Source organism: Lutra lutra, chromosome 2, assembly GCF_902655055.1.
Source record: "Lutra lutra chromosome 2, mLutLut1.2, whole genome shotgun sequence".
NCBI classification, from domain to species: domain Eukaryota; kingdom Metazoa; phylum Chordata; class Mammalia; order Carnivora; family Mustelidae; genus Lutra; species Lutra lutra.
The window spans coordinates 84,756,230-84,779,422 of NC_062279.1; the positions used below are offsets into that span (position 1 = coordinate 84,756,230).

The window sequence follows — 23,193 nt, forward strand, 5'->3', positions numbered from 1 at the left end:
CAAATGAGGGGAGACCAGCAGCATGGGGTCCACAGACAAGATCTGGAGTCTGATCCAACATTGAAGCAACACTGAAAATTCTCAAGCTCAGGCTTTAAATATAGTCTTCTGTAAAATCACAAAATTAAAGAGATAGTAGGAATATCAAGGGATCACTTTAGCACCTGTTTTTCTCTAAGTTGCTATGCGTGCATTTCAAAGGATTCAATCCGTTTATAGATAATCCTCCTTTTAAAAAATTTGGCCACTAAAATCTGTAATCCATCTAATAATACATTTCAGACTTAATTTTGTTTACTTCTCATTTCATGTATTAATTCTATATTGGTTTTCTTCCACATCTCTCTTTTCCTAAAGCTCATAAAAGGTCAATAAGCACTTTGTATAGCTTCCTCTATTATTTCCTTAGGTGTTCACAAAAGCAAATGTGTTCAAGATTGCATACCATTTATATTTTTTAAAACATGGTTTTCGGGGCGCCTGGGTGGCTCAGTGGGTTAAGCCGCTGCCTTCGGCTCAGGTCATGATCTCAGGGTCCTGGGATCAAGTCCCGCATCGGGCTCTCTGCTCGGCAAGAGGCCTGCTTCCCTCTCTCTCTCTGCTTGCCTCTCTGTCTACTTGTGATCTCTCTCTGTCAAATAAATAAAATCTTAAAAAAAAAATAAAACATGGTTTTCATCTATTCACAAATTATGGAAAATTATTTGTTTTGAGATTTTCCATGCTTTGTCTCATCCCAAGGGTGAATTTTTTGGAAAGCTTTAGTAACATATGTTCAGTCCTTTTTGGTGATGGGAAGGTGGGAGGGAAAAATCAACTTTTCTTCCTTTTTTTCAAATTGTGGTAAGAAACATATAACAAAATTCACCATCGTAAATAACCATTTTTAAGTGCGCAGTACAATAGTGATAATGGTAGACCCATCGTTGTGCAATAGATTTCTAGAACATTTTCATCTTTTAAAACTAAAACGCTACACTCATTGGACAGAAGATCATTTGAACCCTTCCAGCCCCTAACAACCGCCATTCTACTTTCAGCTTCTAATGGTATGGCTACTTTAGATAACTCATCTAAGTGGAGTCATAAAGTATTTGTCTTTTTGTGACTGGTTTATTTATGAAATCAAGGTTCCTCAGTGCCTATGACAGGATTTCCTCCCTTTAAAAAGGATTTATTTAATTAAGAAAGAGTGAGTAAGCTGGGGGGTAGGGGAGAAGGATGGAGGGAAAGGGAGGGAATCTCAAGCAGACTCCCCACTGAAGCTAAAGCCCAAGTCCCTGAGATCCTGACCTGAACCGAAACCAAGAGCTGGTCATTCAACCAACTGAACCACCCAGGTGCCCCAGGATTTTCTTCTTTTTAAAGGCTGAATAATACTTTACTGTATGTGTATTATACATTTCTTTATCCACTCCTCCATCGAAGGACATTTAGGTTGTTTCTATCTCTTGGGTATTGTAAATAACGTTGCAGTGAACATGGGTGTGCAGACATCTCTTTGAGATCCTGTTTTCAGTTCTCTGGATATACATCCAGTGGGATTTCTGGATCATAGGACAGCTCTACTTTTAATTTTTAGAGAAACATTTATACTGTGTTCCATAGTGGCTACACCATTTTGTAAAACCACCAAGAGTGTCCAGGGATTCCAGTTTCCTCATATCTTCACCAACACTTGTTATTTTCTGGATTTTGTTTTTGTTCTATTGCAGCCATCCTAACTGGTGTGTGGTGATACTCATTGTGATTCTGATTTGCGTTTCCCTGATGATCAGTGATGTTGAACATCTTTCGAAAAACTTATTGGTCATTTTTATGTTATCTTTGGGGAAATGTCTACTCAAGTTCTTTGTTCATTAAAGAAAGTTTTTTTTGCTCATGAGTTGAAGAAATGCCTTATATATTTTAGAGATTAACTCACTACCACTTAGAGGGTTTGCAGATATTTTCTCCCTTTCCAAGGTTGCCTTTTCACTCTGTTGATTGTTTCTTTTGTTATGTAGTAGCTTTTCAATTTGATGTAGTCCCATTAATCTATTTTTGTTTTGGTTGCCTGTATTTTTACTCTCATATCCAAGAAATCATTGCCAAATCCAATGGCAGGAAGCATTCCCCCTAAATCTTCTAGAAGATTTACAGTTTCATGTGTTACACTTCGGTTTTTAATCCATTTTGACCTAATTTTTGAATATGTGTTAAGGTAGAGGTCCAAATACATTCTTTTGAATGTGGATATCTGATACCATTTGTTAAAGAGACTAACCTATCCCCATTGTGTAGCTTTGGCACCTATGCCAAGATCATTTGAAAATACACATGAGGGGTTTTTTCCTGGGATTTCTGTTCTGTTCCATTGGTCTCTATGTATCTGTCTTTATATCAGTGCCACACTGTTTTGATTACCATATCTCTGTACGGTTGAAGTTAGTAAATGTGAAACCTGTAGCTTTTTTTTTTTTCCCCTCAAGAGTGTTTTGGCTATTTGGAGTAATTTAAGATTCCATACATATTTTAAAATTCTTGTTTTCTATTTCTGTAAAAAATACTGTTGGGATTTTGATATGGATTACATTGATTCTGTAGATTGTTTTGTTCATAGTAAGTCTTGTACTCCATGAACAATAATAAGTCTTACACTCCATGAACACAGAATATTTTCCCCTTTATTTGTGTCTTCTATAATTTATTTTAGCAATATTTTGTAGTTTTTAGTGAACAAGACTTTTGCCTCCTTGGTTAAGTTTATCCTATTTTTTTTCATGCTACTATAAATAGGATTGTTTTCCTAATTTCTTTTTCAGATCATGCACTTAGTGCATAGAAACACAGCTGATTTTTGTATGGTGATTTTGTATTCTATAACTTTGCTGAATTCATTCATCAATTCTGTGTGTGTGCACGCACATGTAATCTATAGGGTTTTCTATATATAAGATCATGTCACTAACCATTTTATTCTTTTTTTTTCCAATTTTGATGTTTTTAACTTCAAAGCCTGATTTCTCTAGCTAGGACTTAAAGTACTATGTTGCTTAGAAGTGGTGAGAGTGGGCATTCTTGCCTTATTCCTGGTTGAAAAGCTTTTTGATTTCACTGTTGAATAGGATGTTAGAGTTATGGGTTTTTCATCTATGGCCTTTATTACGTATGGTAATTTCCTTATGTTCCTAGTTTATCAAGTGTGTTTATCATGAGTGTGTTGAACTTTGCCAAATGCTTTTTCTGCACGTATTCAGATGATCATGTGATTTTTATTCTTTATGCTGTTAAGGTGGTGTATCACATTGATTTTCATACATTGAACCATCGCCACTTTCCAGGGATAAATCCCACATTGTTATGATATACGATCCTTTTAATGTGCTGTTGCATCCAGTTTGCTAAATTGTATTGAAGATCTTGGCTTCTAGATTCATTGGGGATATTACTCTGTAGTTTCCTCCTGGTATTTCTGGTTTTGGTATCAGAATAATGCTGGCCTCATAAAATGTTTGCAAGGGTTGTCTTCAATTTTTTGGAAGAGTTTGAGAAAGACTTGTGTTAATTCTTCTTTAAATGGTTTGTAGAATTCACCAGTGAAGCCATCTGGTCCTCTTTATAGAGAAGTTTTTGATTATTGATTCAATTTCCTTACTAGTTATACATCTCTTCAGAATTTTTTTCTTTCTTCAGACTCAATTTTGATAGCATGTGTGTTTCTAGAAATGTATTCTTTTCTCCCAGTCTATCTTATTTGTTGGTGTATCATTGTTCATAGTAGTCTCTTATGATACCTTTTGTTTCTGTGGCATCATTTGTAATATCTCTTTTCCATTTCTGATTTTTATTACTTGAGGCTTCTTACTTTTTTTGTCCAGGCTAAGGATTTGTCAGTTTTGCTGACTTTTAGTTTCAGGGCACCTGAGTGTGTCAGTCAGTTAAGCATCTGCCTTTGGCTCAGGTCATGACCTCAGGGTCCTGGGATGGAGCCCCATTTCAGGCTCCCTGCTCAGCGGGGAGTCTGCTTCTCCCTCTCCCTCTCCCTATGCCCCTCCCCTCTCTTCATGCTCAAGGGTGAGCACACACACGTGATCTCTCTCTTTCTCAAATCAATAAATAAAGTCTTTTTAAAAAAAACTAAGTTTTTTTTTTAATTTTTGTCTTGTTCTTTACTCTCTATTCCACTTATTTCTTATTTATTTGACAGAGAGAGACACGGCGAGAGAGGGAACACAGTTAGAAGGAGTGGGAAAGGAAGAAGCAGGTTTCCTGCCCAGCAGGGAGCCTGATGTGGGGCTCCATCCCAGGACCCTGGATTCATGACCTGAGTCAAAGGCAGTCGCTAAACGACTAAGCCACCCAGGTGCCCCTATTCCACTTATTTCTGTTCTAATATTCATTATTTATTTCTTTCTGCCCACTTTGCTTTTAGTTTGTTCATTTTTGTAGTTCCTTGAGTTGTAAAGTTAGGTTGTTTATTTGCAGTCTCTCTCCTTCTTCTTCTTCTTCTTTTTCTTCTTCTTCTTTTTTTTAAAGATTTATTTAAGGGTGGGGGAGGAAGAAAGGGGCAGAGGGGAGAGGAAGAGATAGAGAATTCTTAGTCAGACTCCCCGCTGAGCACAGAGCCTGATGCCAGCGGATCCCAGGACCCTGAGATCATGACCTGACCAGATCAAGAGTTGGCTGCTTAACTGACTAAGCCATGCAGGTGCCCCTCTTTCTTCTTTTTGTAAAGTAGACATTTGTTGCTATAAAATTCCCTCTTGGTCTTGCTTTTGCTACAGCCCATGTTTGGTATGTTGTGCTTTTGTTTCATTTGTCTCAAAATATTATCTAATTACCCTTTAGCTTTCTTCCTTGACCTACTAGTTGTTCAAGAGTGTGTTATTTAATTTCCTTATATTTATGAATAGTCCAGTTTTCCTTTCTACTTTAATTCCATCATAATGTTTTTTGGTACAATTTTAATATTCTTAAAGTTGTTAAAACTAGTGCTGTGCCCTAACATGTGATCTGTTCCATGTTCAATGTTCCATGTGCTCTTGAGTGTATATATGGGAATGTGTAATACTTGGGAATGATTATTCTGCTATTGTTGGCTGGAGGGTTCTGTCTATGTCTCTTAGGTCCAGTTAGTCTATGATGTTATTCAAGTCCTCCGTTTCCTTATTGATCTATCTGGATGCTCTACCCATTATTCAAACTGAAGTATTGAAATCTTCTACTATTATTGTGTTACTGTCAGTTTCTCCCTTCAATTCTGTCAGTTTTCTTCACATATTTAGGTGCTGTGTTGTTAGGCACATATATATTTGTAATTGCTTTATCTTCCTGGTGAATAGAACTTTTTATGTAACATCCTTCTATTTAGTCTGATGTAAGTATAACCACTCTTATTGCCTTTGGATATTATTTGCATGGACTATCTCCTTCAGTCTTTCCTCCTGCAGCCTATATCTGTCTGTATATCTAGAGTGAGTTTCTAGGTAGGAGTATATACTTGGATCTTGTTTTTTATTAATCCATTCAGCTATTCCATGTTTTTTGATTGGAGAGTTTCATCCATTTACATGTTTAAAAATTACTGATAGGGAAGGACTTGGTGCTGCCATTTTTAAAGTATTTTCTGTATGTTTTTCATTTTGTTTTCTTCTCTTCTCTTGCTGCCTCCCCTTGTGTTTCAGTGGTTTTTTGTAGTGACACATTTTGAATCCCTTATTTCCTTTTGCATTTCTTCCACAGATATTTTCTTTGTGGTTACCATGGGGATTACATAATACATCTTATAGTTTTAATGTTGTTTTAAACTAGTAGCAACTTAACTTCAATCATATCCAAAAAAATCTGTCCCTTTACTTCTCCTTCCCACCTTTTGTTACTGATTTCATAAATACATCTTTTTTATATTTTTATCCATTCACATAGTTTTATAGTTATAGTTTTTTATGCTTTTATCTCTTAAAATTTATACCAGAATTAAAAGTGATATATGCACCACTATTACAGTATTATGAGATTTGGTATTTGTCTACATATTTACCTTTACCGGAGAGCTTCTTATATTCATATGCTTTCACCTTGCTGTCCAGTGCCCATTCATCTTAACTGGAAGCATTTTATTAACATTTCTAGTCAGGCAGCTTTAGTAGTGGTGAACTCTCTCAGCTTTTGTTTATCTGAGAAGATCTTTCTCTCTCATCTCTGAAGGGCAGTTTTGCTGGATATAGTATTCTTGGTGAAAGTTTTTTTCTTTTAGCACTCGGAATATATCATACCACACCCTTCTGGCTTGGAGTTTTCATAAAAGCTTTTTGGACCATACACTGTTGTTGCTCATTCAGTTTCTCTATAGGGGATGAGGTCTCGGGCTTCATTCAGCCATCTTGCTGATCTCACTTCCAGCTTTCTTAAAGGTCTGAAATATGTTCAGCATTTCAGTGGCTGGATGATTAAAAGAGAATGGACAATTCAAAATCATCCAAATGTTTAAAAAAATCTCAGGTCAGTCATCAATACGAAAATTCTTGCATTGCTTAGAAGGGACAAAAGTAAAACTCTAGAAGTACTTACCATGAACAGCTCTGAATAAAATGTTTGTATTATTTTTTTACCTAAATACATCCATGAATATTGATTTTTCTAGTCACAGAGCATTAACCATTACATAATTCAGTTAAATAGATAGTTCATTGTTGCTGTAGATGGTATTAGTTTTTTAACTGATTGTAAAGAAGAAAAAAACAAGAACATTGAATGTATTATACTCTTTGATGCAATATTAGACTTACAGTGAAATTCATAAAAGCTGAAAAATGCAAGTTTTTCCTGTATATTTCACTTGCCTCATGGGAATTAAAGGTACAGTGTTGGTTTTCATTTTATCATTTCTACCTTGGTATGAAATGACCAGTAATTTTTAATCTCTAGATGCCCAGAGACAGACTTTCGTCTAAAATGTGCATAGGGCACTTGGGTGGCACAGTTGGTTGAGGGTCTGACTCTTGATTTTAGCTCAGGTCCTGATCTCAGGGTTGTGAGTTCAAGCCCCATGACAGGCTCCATGCTCCATGCTCAGATCAAGCCCCATGACAGGCTGCTTGAAATTCTCTCGGTCCCTGTTCTTCTGCTCCTTCCCCAGCTAGCATGCTTTCTTTCTTTCTCTTTCTCTCAAATACATACATACATACATAAAATGTACACAATAAGCTGGTGTGTTTGGCTGGCTCAGTCAGTGGAGCCTGCAACTCTGGATCTTGTGGGTTCCAGTCCCATGTTGGGTACAGAGATTACTTAAAAAATAAATCTTTAAAAAATAAATTAAGTAAATTAAGTAAAATTAGCATGGATAAGCCAAGACATAGAAGGATTCAGGTCCTTTAGTTATTTCCTCTTTTGGGGGGCAGTCTTAATTTTAAACATCATCTGAGAAAGAACATATATAAATATTTGCAGCTCTTTGCTGACTTTAGTATATAAAGTATTTTGAATGAAATTCTTTCTGCACTAAAATTTCATTTGATATCATTAACATTTTATTTGTAGTAAAAATAAGATTGTTCCTTTTATGAGGGAGTCCATATGTGATTCTTTTTTTACAATTCTGTGCTCATCCTTGTTTTTTTACATTCAAGTGGGCCCCATGTTTTGTTTTGTAATTGGGTGTATAATTAAAACATCCTAAGCTTCAGAGAAAAAGCCGTCAGCAAGATGGTACATCTTGCCTGCATAGCTGTTTCTCTTCTTACTGCCATTCTTGAGAACATTTGACAAGCCAGTGGAAATAAAATTTCCTGTGATTAAAAACGAAATTGTATCAGGAAGCGCAGAATGGTAATTGAGCACTAAAGATAAAATATGCTGCATACTGTAAAGGCATATTCTTGCTGAAAATGGAAGGCATTTTTGTATCAACGATATGTTTCCTAAAATATAACAAAATAAGCCTTAGATTATAATGCAACTTGAAAGATTCTGAACATGTGCAGCAACCTGATTCCGCCATGATTAATTAAAATCCTTCATGTTGTCACTAAATGACTTCAAAAATGGCTTGAAAAGAACCACCATTTGGAAGCTTCAATAAATGATTTTAAAACTTTGTCACAGTTTGTGTTGAACATATCGTTTTTTAGAGAGCATCATATATCCAGTTTGGGTTTTCTGGTTCTTTCTCCAATATGAATTTTATTTTATGCCTTTTTGGTTTTGTGAACAATACCACATACTTGTTTCCTTTCATATGTGATCATTGCATTGGTTTTTGCATGTTGTGTTGAAAAGGCTCCTAGGGAAAATAGCATTTATTCCAGTGCCTTTTCTTTCTTCTCTTCTTTTTAGTGAAACCCTTTTAGGTATCCAGGAAAAAAAAGTATCTATTGATTTGGCCTGGCTTAGGGATTATTATTTTTTTTTTTTACTGTAACCTGTACAAGATGGCTTTCAAGCTTATTCCTTGGGGCCTGCACAGTAGAAGTCAATGTGGAAGCCCAGCAGAGGTCTTGAATAGGTATTATGATTTTTTTTTTTTAATTGCTGCAAATCCCACTCTCAGATAGTGTATTATAGCAGTGATTTTTAAATTTATTTAATTAATTTTTTAAAGAGTTATTTATTTATTTCAGTGAGAGAGAAAGAGAAAGAGAGAGCACAGTGAGGATGGGCAGAGGAAGAGGGAGAGAGAAATTCAAGCAGACCCTGAGCTGAGCATGGATCCCTATGTGGGGCTTGATCTCACCACCCTAACAGACCTGAGCTGAAATCAAGAGTCAGAGGCATAACCTACTGCACCACCCAGGCACTCCAGATTTTTTTTTTTTAATAATTGCTGCCTGTTTAGAAGGGCTGTGTAGGTGGAGAGGTGTTCTTCGAGCCTTTAAGGCTAGAACACTTCAGTGAGCATCTCCGTCCCTTACTTCCTCCATCCCCTCTGTTACCTCTTTCTTCTCATACTTACTGAGCACCCACTATTTACAAAGGTATAAACTTTTGATATAAAGAACAATGTGACTGATTCTCAAAAAGGCGTGTAAACATAAGAAGGCAGCCACTTTGTGGTTTTTCAAGCATATGAAATTTTAGAAGCAAAACTAATCTAGAGTTGCACAAATATATAGAACAAATAGATAGGAAACCTTCTGTGCTTTCACTGAATTTAGTCCAATTTAGTGGAAAGATAAGACCGGTCCATGAATATGTTCAGTGCAAGTCCATGGATGACAAGTAAGTACCATAATCTAAGTGCTAGAAAGGCTGATAACAAAAAGGAGAGATTCGTCTTCTCTATCAGGGATGGTAAATGAGCAGACTCAGGCCACAGCTGTGTTTTGTTCGACCCATATGATGGCTTGGTTTTTCCCCTAAACTAAATTATTTTCTGACATTTATAAATGGGGAGATTTCATGTGAAAATAAATATGAATTGTTGAGCTTCTCTTAAAAGGCCAGAATTTCAAGCATCCTAAGGCCTGCTTCCCTTCCCTACTGGCAGTGATGAGTTGAAGCTGAGTGTTTCAGCACATCAGAAGGTCTCTGACTTCCTCCAACCAGCTGGCTCTTTTTTTAGTCCAAACTTCTTACTTTTACCCAAAGGCATCTGAGTTAATGATCCCTACTCTGCTCTCATCTCTGACATCATGAAACATTTGTGTTCTTATCAAATGCTTCCTTTTACTTTTCCACTTGTGCCTTGCTGACACCATCCTAAATCAGGCTCCCATTGCTACACACTCAGCAGTCAGAGGACCTCTTGAAGAGCCCACTGCTTTCCCATCTCCTTCTTAGTACAATATGCTATCTTGGCCAACAGATGACATCTGCCAGGGAGCATTAAAGTAAGAGGAAAGGCAGGGGACACTGCCAGAGTGGGCATCCAAAGTAGATTCTGTAAGTTATAGGCCAAAGATAAGACAATTAGGACCAGTAAAGAACTATGAAAAAGTTTCCCGGAAGTTGATGGTAGATAAAGAACAAGAACCAAAAAACAAAGGTGAATCTTAAAAAAGAGTGAAAATGACCAACAAACACATGAAAAGATTCACAACATCATCAGACATCGGGGAAATTAAAATTAAAACCACAGGGAGATAATTACCACACATCCACTAGAATGACCAATATTAAAAAGACTGACAATACCAGGGAATATGAAGCAGCCAGCATTCTCATGTGTTGCTAGCAGGAATGTAACATGGCATAGCAGCACTTTGGAAAATAGCTTGGCAGTTTTTTATAAAGTTAAACACACACTCACACTAGGTGTTTACCCAACAGGAATGAAAACATGTGTCCACACAAACACTATTGCATGGATGCTCATAGCAGCCTTATTCATAATAGCTCCAAACTGAAAACAATCCAAATGTCCATCTGTGGAAAAGTGGATCAACACACTATGGTATGTCCATTCAGTAGAATACACTCTACAATAAAAATGTAATGAGCTCTTAAAACACAGAATAGCAGGTTTGATTCCCAAAAGACAATGCTGATCAAAAGAGAGATACTGCATAATTTTTTTAATTTTATTTTTTATAAACATATAATATATTTCTATCCCCAGGGGTACAGGTCTGTGAATCACCAGGTTTACACATTTCACAGCACTCACCATAGCACATACCCAACCCCAATGTCCATAACCCCACCCCCCCCCAACCCCCCTCGCGCATCAACCCTCAGTTTGTTTTGTGAGATTAAGAGTCACTTATGGTTTGTCTCCCTCCCAATCCCATCTTGTTTCATTTACTCTTCTCCTACCCCCTTAACCCCCCATGTTGCCTCTCCTCTCCCTCATATCAGGGAGATCATATGATAGTTGTCTTTCTCCAATTGACTTATTTCGCTAAGCATGATACCCTCTAGTTCCATCCACGTCGTCGCAAATGGCAAGATTTCATTTCTTTTGATGGCTGCATAGTATTCCATTGTGTATATATACCACATCTTCTTTATCCATTCGTCTGTAGATGGACATCTAGGTTCTTTCCATAGTTTGGCTATTGTAGACATTGCTGCTATAAACATTCGGGTGCACGTGCCCCTTCAGATCACTACGTTTGTATCTTTAGGGTAAATACCCAGCAGTGCAATTGCTGGGTCATAGGGTAGTTCTATTTTCAACATTTTGAGGAACCTCCATGCTGTTTTCCAGAGTGGTTGCACCAGCTTGCATTCCCACCAACAGTGTAGGAGGGTTCCCCTTTCTCCGCATCCTCGCCAGCATCTGTCATTTCCTGACTTGTTAATTTTAGCCATTCTGACTGGTGTGAGGTGATATCTCATGGTGGTTTTGATTTGTATTTCCCTGATGCCGAGTGATATGGAGCACTTTTTCATGTGTCTGTTGGCCATCTGGATGTCTTCTTTGCAGAAATGTCTGTTCATGTCCTCTGCCCATTTCTTGATTGGATTATTTGTTCTTTGGGTGTTGAGTTTGCTAAGTTCTTTACAGATTTTGGACACTAGCCCTTTATCTGATATGTCATTTGCAAATATCTTCTCCCATTCTGTCAGTTGTCTTTTGGTTTTGTTAACTGTTTCCTTTGCTGTGCAAAAGCTTTTGATCTTGATAAAATCCCAATAGTTCATTTTTGCCCTTGCTTCCCTTGCCTTTGGCGATGTTCCTAGGAAGATGTTGCTGTGGCTGAGGTCGAAGAGGTTGTTGCCTGTGTTCTCCTCAAGGATTTTGATGGATTCCTTTCTCACATTGAGGTCCTTCATCCATTTTGAGTCTATTTTTGTGTGTGGTGTAAGGAAATGATCCAATTTCATTTTTCTGCATGTGGCTGTCCAATTTTCCCAACACCATTTATTGAAGAGGCTGTCTTTTTTCCATTGGACATTCTTTCCTGCTTTGTCAAAGATGAGTTGACCATAGAGTTGAGGGTCTATTTCTGGGCTCTCTATTCTGTTCCATTGATCTATGTGTCTGTTTTTGTGCCAGTACCATGCTGTCTTGATGATGACAGCTTTGTAATAGAGCTTGAAGTCCGGAATTGTGATGCCACCAACTTTGGCTTTCTTTTTCAATATTCCTTTGGCTATTCGAGGTCTTTTCTGGTTCCATATAAATTTTAGGATTATTTGTTCCATTTCTTTGAAAAAATGGATGGCACTTTGATAGGAATTGCATTAAATGTGTAGATTGCTTTAGGTAGCATAGACATTTTCACAATATTTATTCTTCCAATCCAGGAGCATGGAACATTTTTCCATTTCTTCGTGTCTTCCTCAATTTCTTTCATGAGTACTTTATAGTTTTCTGAGTATAGATTCTTAGTCTCTTTGGTTAGGTTTATTCCTAGGTATCTTATAGTTTTGGGTGCAATTGTAAATGGGATTGACTCCTTAATTTCTCTTTCTTCTGTCTTGTTGGTGTAGAGAAATGCAACTGATTTCTGTGCATTGATTTTATATCCTGACACTTTACTGAATTCCTGTACAAGTTCTAGCAGTTTTGGAGTGGAGTCTTTTGGGTTTTCCACATATAGGAGATACTGTATAATTTTTATGTGTATAAAATTTTAGAGGCAAAACAAAGAAACAGAAAGTAAATCAGTAATTGCCCAGAACCAGAAGTAAGAGAAAACTGATGGCAAAAAGTCAAGAGGGAATTTTTTGGAATGATGGAAATGTTCTACATCTTGATTCTGATGGTGGTCACACAGGTGTATATAGCTGTTAAAACTGTATACATATATAACTGTATGCTTAAAATATGTGTATATTATTATATGTAAATATTACTTCAATAAAGTTGATTAAATAAAAAAATAATTTAAAAGGACAGGCAGTTAAAGGAGGAGGACACATGGGAACCAGGATACGAAGTAAAACAGAAGTGAACAGCAAATGGCATGAGATATTACATGAGGACAACAAAAGTGCTAACTTGAGGCCGGAATGGATTCTTGAGAACCTTCCAGTGAAATCCCAGCTTTCATCACACCAATTATGTCATTGCCTCTATCAATGGCTTGCTAATTCTTCTTTCATGCTGGTAATCTGTTTGTTCCCTATAAGTTGAAATGTTATATGTCTGCCCTCCCCCCATAAAAGTGTGTTTTCTATCACATTACATTGGGTTTTTTTCTTCCAGGGAACTTAGCAATCTGAAATCTACTTTGATTATGTATTTGCTTAATGGTTTATTATCTGCTTCCTTTAGTTAGTAATCACTGTAAGATAGAGATCTTTCCTAACTCATTTGTCACTCTGTCTCTTGTACTTAGCATGGGATCTTGCTTATTGAAGACACTCAATGACTAATCACTGAATGAATGGACAAATGAAAATGTAGTAAGCAAATAATAAATACCCAGTGTTTGCTCTTGTTTTTCCCTGAAATTTTCTTTTCCTAAAGTTCTTTCTTTCTTTTTTTTACCTAATTTTTACAGGTACTTCTATTGTGACTGTGAAAGCTGTTGCTCCTGACCCAATACAAGACAGCATTAAATATTCCGTTTTTAGTGGAAATGAAGATGGAGTTTTCTCCCTGTGCTCCAACTCAGGTGATCCTTTTCTCTCCTGTAACAGCTTTTTTTCCTGCTCCATTTAATGTTACTAGTAAGAAATACTTCTGCAAAGGAAACTCAAAATTTGAAAGATAGAAAAATTAGAGATAATTTAAAAGATAAAGAAGAAACAATTTTTTATGGTAGCTGTGGAGAAAGTATGGGAAATTAGGACTACTTATTTGTTTACATGTACTTGCTAAGAATCCTGTTCTTCATATTTCCAAATTAGGCAGTACCTAGCCTAACCTTTGAATTTTTGAAGATAAACTGGTTTCTACTTATAATTCACTCATCTATTTGGAAAAATGGGAGCTATAGGAGGGAGACCATCAATACTGAGTTTGAATTGAAAATAACCACACATGTCTAGCCATAGGGCATTTTCATCACGAGATTTTTCTAATTCGCCACTGAATGTCAACAATGCAACAAAAAAGGACAGCTGGAGAGGTTTCTATGTGGTGGTAAAGAAATTACTTCCAAATACAGCATGTATTAAATTTAACTTTAATAAGACCATTATTGTGTTTTAAATGAATACCAATTGATTATTTGAAACATACTTTTTTGACTAACAAGTATGTAGTAGATACATATCTACTGTTGCATTGTCAAACCTCAAGAAGAATGTTTTTAATAATTTCTGTATTACCATACAACTGCCTTATGTAATCTGTACTACATGCACATGGGAAAAATTGAGAGGAACTTGTTTCTTAAGCAAAGGCTGCCTCATCCTGGGTAGTGTTACGACTCTTTGGTCCGTGCCATCTTTGGTCGGCAGCCTTTCTGAGGTAGCCTGCTGGCTCTTCATCTCTTTGCCCCATCGTTTAGTTAGAGGGTGGTGCAGGAAGCTTGTTGACTAGAGAGCCATTTGTGAACATCACCCAGCCTTAAGCTTCTAACAGTCTACCTGTCTGAAGGTCCTAGGAAAGGAAATGAGATTAGAACGTTTAGAAAGAAGGAGAGTAGCAGAGTTTGTACAATTTTTCAGGCTACTCCCATCCTTCTGCCACCTCACCCTTAACATGGCCCAGGCTTGGTCTTATTTTTTCTGGAGTCTCTAATGAAAATTCAGGTAAAATATGCCTAGGGTTAGTCCAAAGAGACTCTCCACTTTACAATTAAATATTTATGTTGAAATTTATTTCACAAGTTTGTTGTGAAACAGCTGCAAGATGATGTGCTAAAATGTAGAAAACTGTTTAATGGACATGTCTGTGCCATCCATCTCCAGAGATAAGACATTACTAGAACCTCAGGAATTCCCTGTGTATCCCTCCCCATCATGTCTCTCTTCTTTGACCCAAGGCAATCCATAACCAGTCATCTGAATTTGGCTTTGATCGCTGCCTTTCTTTCTTGATAATTTTCCAACTGTGTCTGAATCTCTAAATGATGTGTTATGTCCTTTTACCTTGACTTAAAGATCATGATAGAATCCTGCTAATGTCCTCACATCTATGACTTGATTCTTTTGCTCAACATTTTGACTGTGGTTTGTAGTTCCTAAGCCTAGGCACGCGTTAAAGAGGAATACAAAGAAGGTACGTACCTGCTGCCAAGGTTATAAACCAGAACACAGTCATTATCATCCATGTTCCCTTTGAGCCCTTTTCCGATCGCTTCCTTTCTGTCCATTGCTGCAGGCTGACTCATGTCCCCACTTCAGGGATAATCATTACCTTGTGACTTATTGTAAATGCATTTCTGTACAATAAAACTGTTCAATTTGGTTTATTTCTGAATTTTATGTAAATGGATTCATTGTCTGTGTTATTTTATTGGGATTCAATTCTTTTTATTCAAAATTAGAATCTTTCATGTTAATGCATGCAGATGGGTCTCTTTCATTTTCAGTTGTTTATGGCCTTCTGTTTTAAGTCTGTGTCACAACTTATTTATCCATTCCGCCATTGACGGACAGTGAGGTTTTCCTGTCTGGGGATATAATAACAAGCGCTGTGAGGAACAACCTCATACGTGTCTTCTGGTGCATATGTGAGGAGTTCTCCAGGCCCCAGAGTCTAGGCTGGGCGTATACATCAGAGGATACATATGTTCAGCATTACAGATAGTGCCAAATTGTTTTATGAAGTGGTTTGTCCCACTTTACATTCCACCATCCCTGAATGAGAGCTATCAAGGTTGTTTACGCCCTATTTTCTATTGCCAATCTGGTGGGTGTGAAATGGTATCTCGCTGTGGTTGTAGTTTGCATTTCTTTATTACTAATGAATGTGAGTATTTTTTTCACAGTGTATTGGCCATTCTTGTTTTCTCCCATGTGAAATGCATATTGATACACTTTGTCTATTTTTTCTGTAGGTTGTTCGTGGTTCTCTTTCTGAAGTGTAAGGATTTTTAATATATTTCACTAGCATTTCTCCTTTGTCTGTTTTTTGTTGCAAATATTGTTTAGTTTGTGACTTGTCTTTCACTCTTTTATTGGTACATTTTTATTTTGAGGGGTTAGAATTAATCAGTCTTTTACTTTATGATTTTCCCATCTTGTAAGTGAAGAAATTCTTCCCTATCCTGAGATCAAGAAAATACTGTTACATTGTCTTTTAAAAGTTTTAATAGTTTTCCTTTGTTTCACGTTTACATCTATAGTGCATCTAGAATTTATTTTCCTCTTTTTGATAAGTAAAACATTCTCTTTTTCTTCTTCTTCTTTTTTTTTTTAAAGAAGATTACCAGTAATTCCAGTGGCAATAACCTTCACCTGTGACTTGAAATACCCCCACTTGTCATATGTTGTTTCCATAACTCTACAGGATCCTTGACTCCTTTGCATTCACCTCTTTGCCTATATGCACACCAATACCACACTTCTTCAATCACATAGACTTTATAATCAGTCTTCATACCAAGGAAGCAGCCCCATTCTCATATTTTTCATGAGTATATTAGCTGCTATTGAATCCTTCACTAATATGAATCATTGAATCCACTTGCCATGTTTTCACACACACATGCACACACATATGCACACACACATATGCACATACATACGTACATACACACAAGCGCGCACACACACCTATGCCTATTGGGATTTTTTTTCCCAAGGAAAAGAGATTTATTCATAAGTCTTTGGGTGATATGTGAGCTATTCACACCTTGCATGCATGAAAACAAGCTAATCATGACATGCACATTTGATTTCAGGTGAAACCTCACTCTAATTAGCAAAGAAAATGTCCAAAACAATTGCATGGCCTCAATCTAGAATTTAAATAATTAAGTCATCAGGCCAAATTATCATTCTCACAAAGTCCTGTACAGCAGTGCATTTTAACTAATAATCATCTACAAAACTCTTCTTTTCTTTTTAACTCTGGTAAGAACATTTCACATGAGATCTACACTCTCAGCAAAATTAAAAGTGTGTGCAGTACAGTACTGCCAACTCTAGAGACAGTGTTGTCCAGCAGGTTTCTAGAACTTAGGCATCTTGCCTAACTGAAACTTCATACCCACTGAACAGCACCTCCATCGGCATTGCCCCTCCCCCATGGCACCTGGCAACCACATTCTATTCCCTGCCTCTAGGAGTTTGACTGTTTTAGATACATCATGTAAGTGGAAGCGTGCCATATTTATGTTTCTGTGACTGGCTTATTCCGCTCAACTTAGTGTCCTCAGGGTTCATCTATGTTTTCACATATGGTGGGATTCTCTCTGTGGAGACTGAATAATTTGCCATTGTATGCAAACATGACACTTTCTTTGTCTATTTATCCATCAACAGACGTTTAGGTTACTAGAATTTTTTGTTAGAATTGTATGAATTCTAAATATCAGTCCGGGGAAAGCCTGAATCTTTATAGTATTGTCTTCTAATTCAGGATGATATAGAAAATCACATCCATTGTTTCCTTAAGTATGTTTTAATAAAGTTTTAATTTTTTAATAGCCGGTTTGCACAGTTTTTGTTAGATGTCGTCTAAATCCTTTACACTTTTTCTTGCTAAAGTAAGCAAAAAAATGCTTTTTCAGACAGTGATATTAAGTAAACTTGAAATTGGCTTTTATAGTTTGATTTCATATCTGCAAACCTATAAACTCCTATTGATTCTAATAGTTTTCTGAGCATTCAGTATATATGATCATTACCTAAAGATGACCATTTTCCCCTGTGTTTGCTGCAATTGTATAGCTATTTATCTTCTCTTCGTGGTTAGCCTAGCTATTTTAACATGTATCATTGAAGTCTAGCCTTGGTCAATAGCCTGCTCCTGAATAATACATGAGACTTCGAATTCTATATCTCCAGATATCCCTTTTTCAACCTATTTTTTAAAGATTTATTTATTTATTTATTTATTTGACAGAGAGAGAGAGAGAGAGGTCACAAGTAGGCAGAGAGGCAGGCCGGGGGGTGGGGAAGCAGGCTCCCTGCCCAGCAGAGAGCCTGACACAGGGCTCGATCCCAGGACCCTGAGACCATAACCTGAGCTGAAGGCAGAAGCTTAACTCACTGAGCCACCCAGGTGCCCCCTTTTTTCAATTTATAAGTTCTGGTGGGCCACAATTATATTTCATTTCAATTAGACATTACTAATGTTTTTAAATAGATTTCTGTGCTTCTTTGCTAACTGTTCTATCTTACATATTAGACTTGCCTCTTGTGTCATTTTCCTTCTACTTGAAGTATATCCTGTTGTGAGGGTCTATTGTAGTAAAACTTGTTCAGGATTCGATTGTCTAAAAATTATTTTATTTAGTTCTTGTTTTTAAAAAATATGTTTGCTGGTCTTAGAATTCTAAGTTTACAGTTTTTTTTCTATCATCACATTTAAGGTATTATCCCGCTGCTTTCTGGTTTCCAATTGTTGCATTAAGAAGTCAGCTGTTGGGGCACCTGGGTGGCTCAGTTGTTAAGCATCTGCCTTCAACTCTGGTCATGGTCCCAGCGTCCTGGGATCAAGTCCCACATCGGGCTCCCTGCTGGAGGGAAACCTGCTTCTCCCCACTCCCCCTGCTCGTGTTCCATCTCTTACTGTGTGTCTCTCTGTCAAATAAATAGAATCTTTTTTTTAAAGGAAGTTAGCTGTTGATCTAAATACTGTTTATTTGTATCGTTTTGGCAGTTCCCCTTAGACAGGTATTGAGCCAGACACTCTTTACTACATCTCTTTTGTGCATTTTTCATCTCCTTGTCCCATTCTCTTCAATCTAGGAAAATATATTTTTTATTTCCAAGAAGTTCTCTTTGGTTCTTTGTCAACAATTCCTGGTCTTATAAAAAAATAATCTTTTTTTAAAAGTTGAGGTACAGTTGACACACAGTGTTACATTAGTTTCAGGTGTTAACATAGTGATTCAAGTTTATGTGTAATCCTACTCTTACCACAACTGTAGCTACCATCTGTCATTGTACAACTTCATTATAGCATCAGTGACTATATTCCCTATGTTGCACGTTTTAACCCCCTGATTTACTCATTCCATAACTAGATGCCTGTAAAAAAGTAAACTCTTCTCCCTTGCTCATGTTTCTAAGCTTCCTTTTCATGCATTTAAACATGTGCAATAATTACACATCCTCTGTCCAATAATCCAGCATTTTAAGTCTTTGAAGATTTATTCAGCTTTCCATAGGTTTGCCAGCTCTCATCCATGGGTGCCTTATTTCTCTGTGATTTTCATGCTTATTACTTATGAGCTGCTCATTGTCCTTAAAACTTTTTCGCTGAGGGTTCTTTGAAGACTGGGTTGAATTTGTGCCCTTTAGAGAGGATTTGTTTTCCTTCTGCAGATCACCTGGGTATATCATCAAGCAAAGACTAGCCTAAATGTAATAACTGAGAGTTTAAAAAACATATAGCTGTGGTAGTATGGATACCATAAATTCAGGCTTAAGTTAATGAATTCAGAGCAGTGATTTTTTTTTCCCTTCCAACCAACACCAAGGTCAAGAAAAACAGGTTTCTGTGCATCCATTTTGAACTTGTTTTTGTTTTTTAAATATTGATCACTCATTTGGAGCATATGTAGTCTTTGGGTTCATAGCTTTGTTCTGGTTTTCCTATTAGACTCTTCAACCTTTTGTGGGTTCAGGCTTCTTCCCTTGTTTCTCATGCTCTATGCAGCTCTATGCTCTATGCCCTCTTGCTCTATGCAGCTATCTCAAGGAAGAAGATTGTGTTAGACACCCTTGGAACAAAAGTGAGCTTTTAGTGCTTGCTTACCTCCCTGGATTACTGTTTTCAGTTCTTTTTGGTTCTCTGAGGATTCCTTACTAGTATACCAGCTCAATCATGCATTTCAACACACACATAATTTATCAAGCATTTTATTGTTTTTGTTATGAGGTTTTCCATACCACTGTCAAGAAACCTTTTTAAAAACTTTTAATTATGGTACTAAATTCATCATTCATGTCACCTTTGGCACATAATCTTCAAGCTTGTGTGTAAAGCTACCTAACATAGGTTTTATGAGTATATGTATTTTAAGCCATATACCAGTTAAAACAGAAAACTGGTGTGTATGATAAATCAACAAAGATCTTTAAGGTTGTGGTTACTCTTCTTCAGGGTAAAAATGTGAGAAAGCCATTTTATTACTTACTGAATAAGTAAGTTCTGACAAGAAGGATCTCTGAGGAGAACCGCATTTTCTGCCCATTTGTGCCAGTGTTTGCTCTGTCCCACAGTCCCAAACCAAAGGTTTATCTTTGTGTTCAAACACCTTGTCACATCAACCTAAAAGAATCTACTACTCACTATCTACACAAGCAAGAATGTTGGAGTTTTTCTCGTATTGTATAAGTAGATAACAAATGGTAGCATTCATCCCATGAATTTGGTAGGTTGACATAAAACAAAAATGATCGAACTTGCCATGTGACAAGGAAGTAGTTTTAGCAGGAGATAGTTGCAAAATTTTGGATAACATAAATATTTATCCCATTCTGCTTTCGGTATATTTCTATGCATGTGCTGAGTTTGTATTGGATTGAAATTACCTGATTATGCTACCAAGCAGTTGAGCATTTGAAGAATCTAAAACTCATTTCGATGTGTATTTTGTTATTGGAGCAAAAGCTACATGTGTACAGATGTGAGAAAGAAAAGAGCACAGCAACTTCATTCTCAAGTTATTCTAGAACTGGTGCGCTAATGCGTAAGAACGATCATGAAGTCGGTGCCCACGAGGCTTTTCCTGGAAGGAAAACGTGGACTTCTGCCCAGACAGAGAGCCCAGTAGTTCTTGCACTCACCGGTGACAGTAAATCTTTGATATCGCTGAGAAAAAATATGCGTAGATCATCCCTGGTGAATGTGGGTCTGGTCGGTGTGCCAGCCTTGAGTCATCTCACAGACGGCTTATTGTCTTTCCTACTTACACAACTTTCTCAGCATATGCCAATTATTATGCCAAAAATAAAAGCCAAACAAGGAAAGCATTAAAACTGCAGAGCCATTCCAAGTGCAGAATTCCAATTATCAAAGCCTAAACACAAGCCTTTTATTAAAAAATCCACTTTGATCTGCACTGTAATTGGCACACTTTCTACTAAGTGACACTGGCAATTTACGGTTGTGTTTCTAGGTTGTTTCTCTTTGGCTAGTAGTAACAGAACATGATAGCAAGCGGAGCACTCTGGTTGGTGGAGACAGAATGCTGGATGAGAGCTTGGACCTACCTCAGGCTGGGGCTCCTCTGCCATTTGGGGGTGCTGGCTTAGTCCTTGTTTCGCAGAGGTTTCTGGAGACCAGCTTGTTTAAGTACCAGCTCATCAAAATGCACCTCAAAGATTTTTCCAGCTACCAGTGGTTGTATCTATGCTAAATTTTCTGCCAGGGGTGTCAGTCACATCAGACCGTGACCCGCAAAAATAACCTGGGTTTCTGGATTGATAACTGATGACAATAAGTAAAAGTGAGCTTATGGAAATTTTACATTTTGTAGTATAATGAGTTCCTTATATAGAATATATTTAGTTGTTCTTAATAACAGAAGAGAAGCTATAAAAATCTCCCCAAAACCCTCAGTACTGAAGTTAGAACACTAGGGCAGTCCATGATTCCCATTAACATCCAGGTAAGTACACAGGAGCCTGACATTTTCTTGGATCAGAATGGTGGTCTGAGGAAACTGGTTCAGATACAACAGTAAGAACTGTAGCTTCCAGGCCGTATTTCCAGAAATGGCACAGGTTCTTTCACTGGAAGATCAAACTTTGATTAGCAACATGGTTATTAAAATGTTTTCCTTCTAAACGCAGAGCTTTTGTAGATATTAAATCCATACATGATGGTGGAAGGGCTGAGAAACATGGGTAGGACCCTGGAATCTATATCGTGTTCCTGCAGAGGAACATTCTAAATATGCACTAGAGAACTTTTCCCACAAGTCTACAAAGTCATTATTAATATCCCCATTTTCCAGAAGAGGAGGCTCAGCTCCGTAGAACCTGAATGACTTACCCTGGGAAACATTTGTCATGGAGGCGGAGCCAAGTAATTTACCTAAACTGAGGGGCTGGGGCTAGGATTTTTACTTGATTTCAGGTGTCTCAAACTCCCAACCAGTGTTCATTCAGTGAATCTCTATTTGATGGAATTTCTGACAGTGAGAGTGACATACATAATAAAATAATAATAATAAATTCAGTAAGAAATTTGTCAGTAAAAGGGAGAACAAAAAGAACAGAAAGTCGAGAAGGAAATTAAGTCAGGGGAGGAATTTTCTTAATTTGGGGGAGAAACTCTTGCAAGGCATAAACCCCAAGAGTCAGTTTCCCTAACCTGTTTATACTTTGTATATGAGGGTGTAACATATATATATTTTTTAAAAGATTTTATTTATTTATTTGACAGAGATCACAAGTAGACGGAGAGGAAGGCAGAGAGAGAGAGAGAGAGAGGGAAGCAGGCTTCTTGCTGAGCAGAGAGCCCAATGTGGGACTCGATCCCAGGACCCTGAGATCATGACCTGAGCCGAAGGCAGCGGCTTAACCCACTGAGCCACCCAGGCGCCCCAAGGGTGTAACATATATTAACAGATGCCTTCTGTAGGCTAGCCCCTGAGCTAGGCACTGGGGATGTGCGAATTGGTGTAAGAGATAGAAACCCATCCTCACCTTGTAAGCTTCTAGCCCAAGAGGAAGAGCCAGTCTGAAACAGGTGAGCACAGTACATGCTGGTGCTCTGTGGCTCTATTGTGGGCCTACTACAGTGACAGTAAGGGCTGACTGGTCTGGAAAGATCCCTGAGGAAGCACAGAAGTAGGGACCCTGTCAGGCAGATAGAAAAGCATGCACGGTGACTCTGACATGAGCATCTGAGGAATAGAACATTCATGAGTGTTCTGAACACAGCAGAGAGCAACATGCGGAACGGCTGGAATGAGACTCCTGAGGCAGGAGAGGCCCAAGCATGTCGGACCTATGGAGATTAAAAAATACCGAACTTCATCATAATCACTGTGGAAAGCCGTGGAAAGGGTTTCTGCGGGACAGTGAGAAGTGTCCTTTTTTTTTTTTAAATATTTTATTTATTTATTTGACACAGAGAGAGAGAGAGATCACAAGTAGGCAGAGCAGCAGGCGGGGGCGGGGGGGAAGCAGGCTCCCTGCGGAGCAGAGAGCCTGATGCAGGGCTCGATCCCAGGACCCCGAGACCATGACCTGAGCCGAAGGCAGTGGCTTAACCCACTGAGCCACCCAGGCGCCCCAGAA

At 37.7% G+C, this 23,193-nt stretch overlaps 1 protein-coding gene across 1 annotated transcript in view; it reads left to right on the plus strand.

Moving 5' to 3' along the window:
- LOC125094097 (protocadherin-23-like) overlaps positions 1 to 23,193 on the plus strand; it is a 127,140-nt gene that overhangs the window by 81,695 nt on the left and 22,252 nt on the right. Inside the window, exon 14 of the mRNA XM_047719830.1 lies at positions 13,377 to 13,490. Coding sequence (XP_047575786.1) covers positions 13,377 to 13,490 — 114 coding nt within the window. The remainder of the gene's footprint in view (positions 1 to 13,376; positions 13,491 to 23,193) is intronic.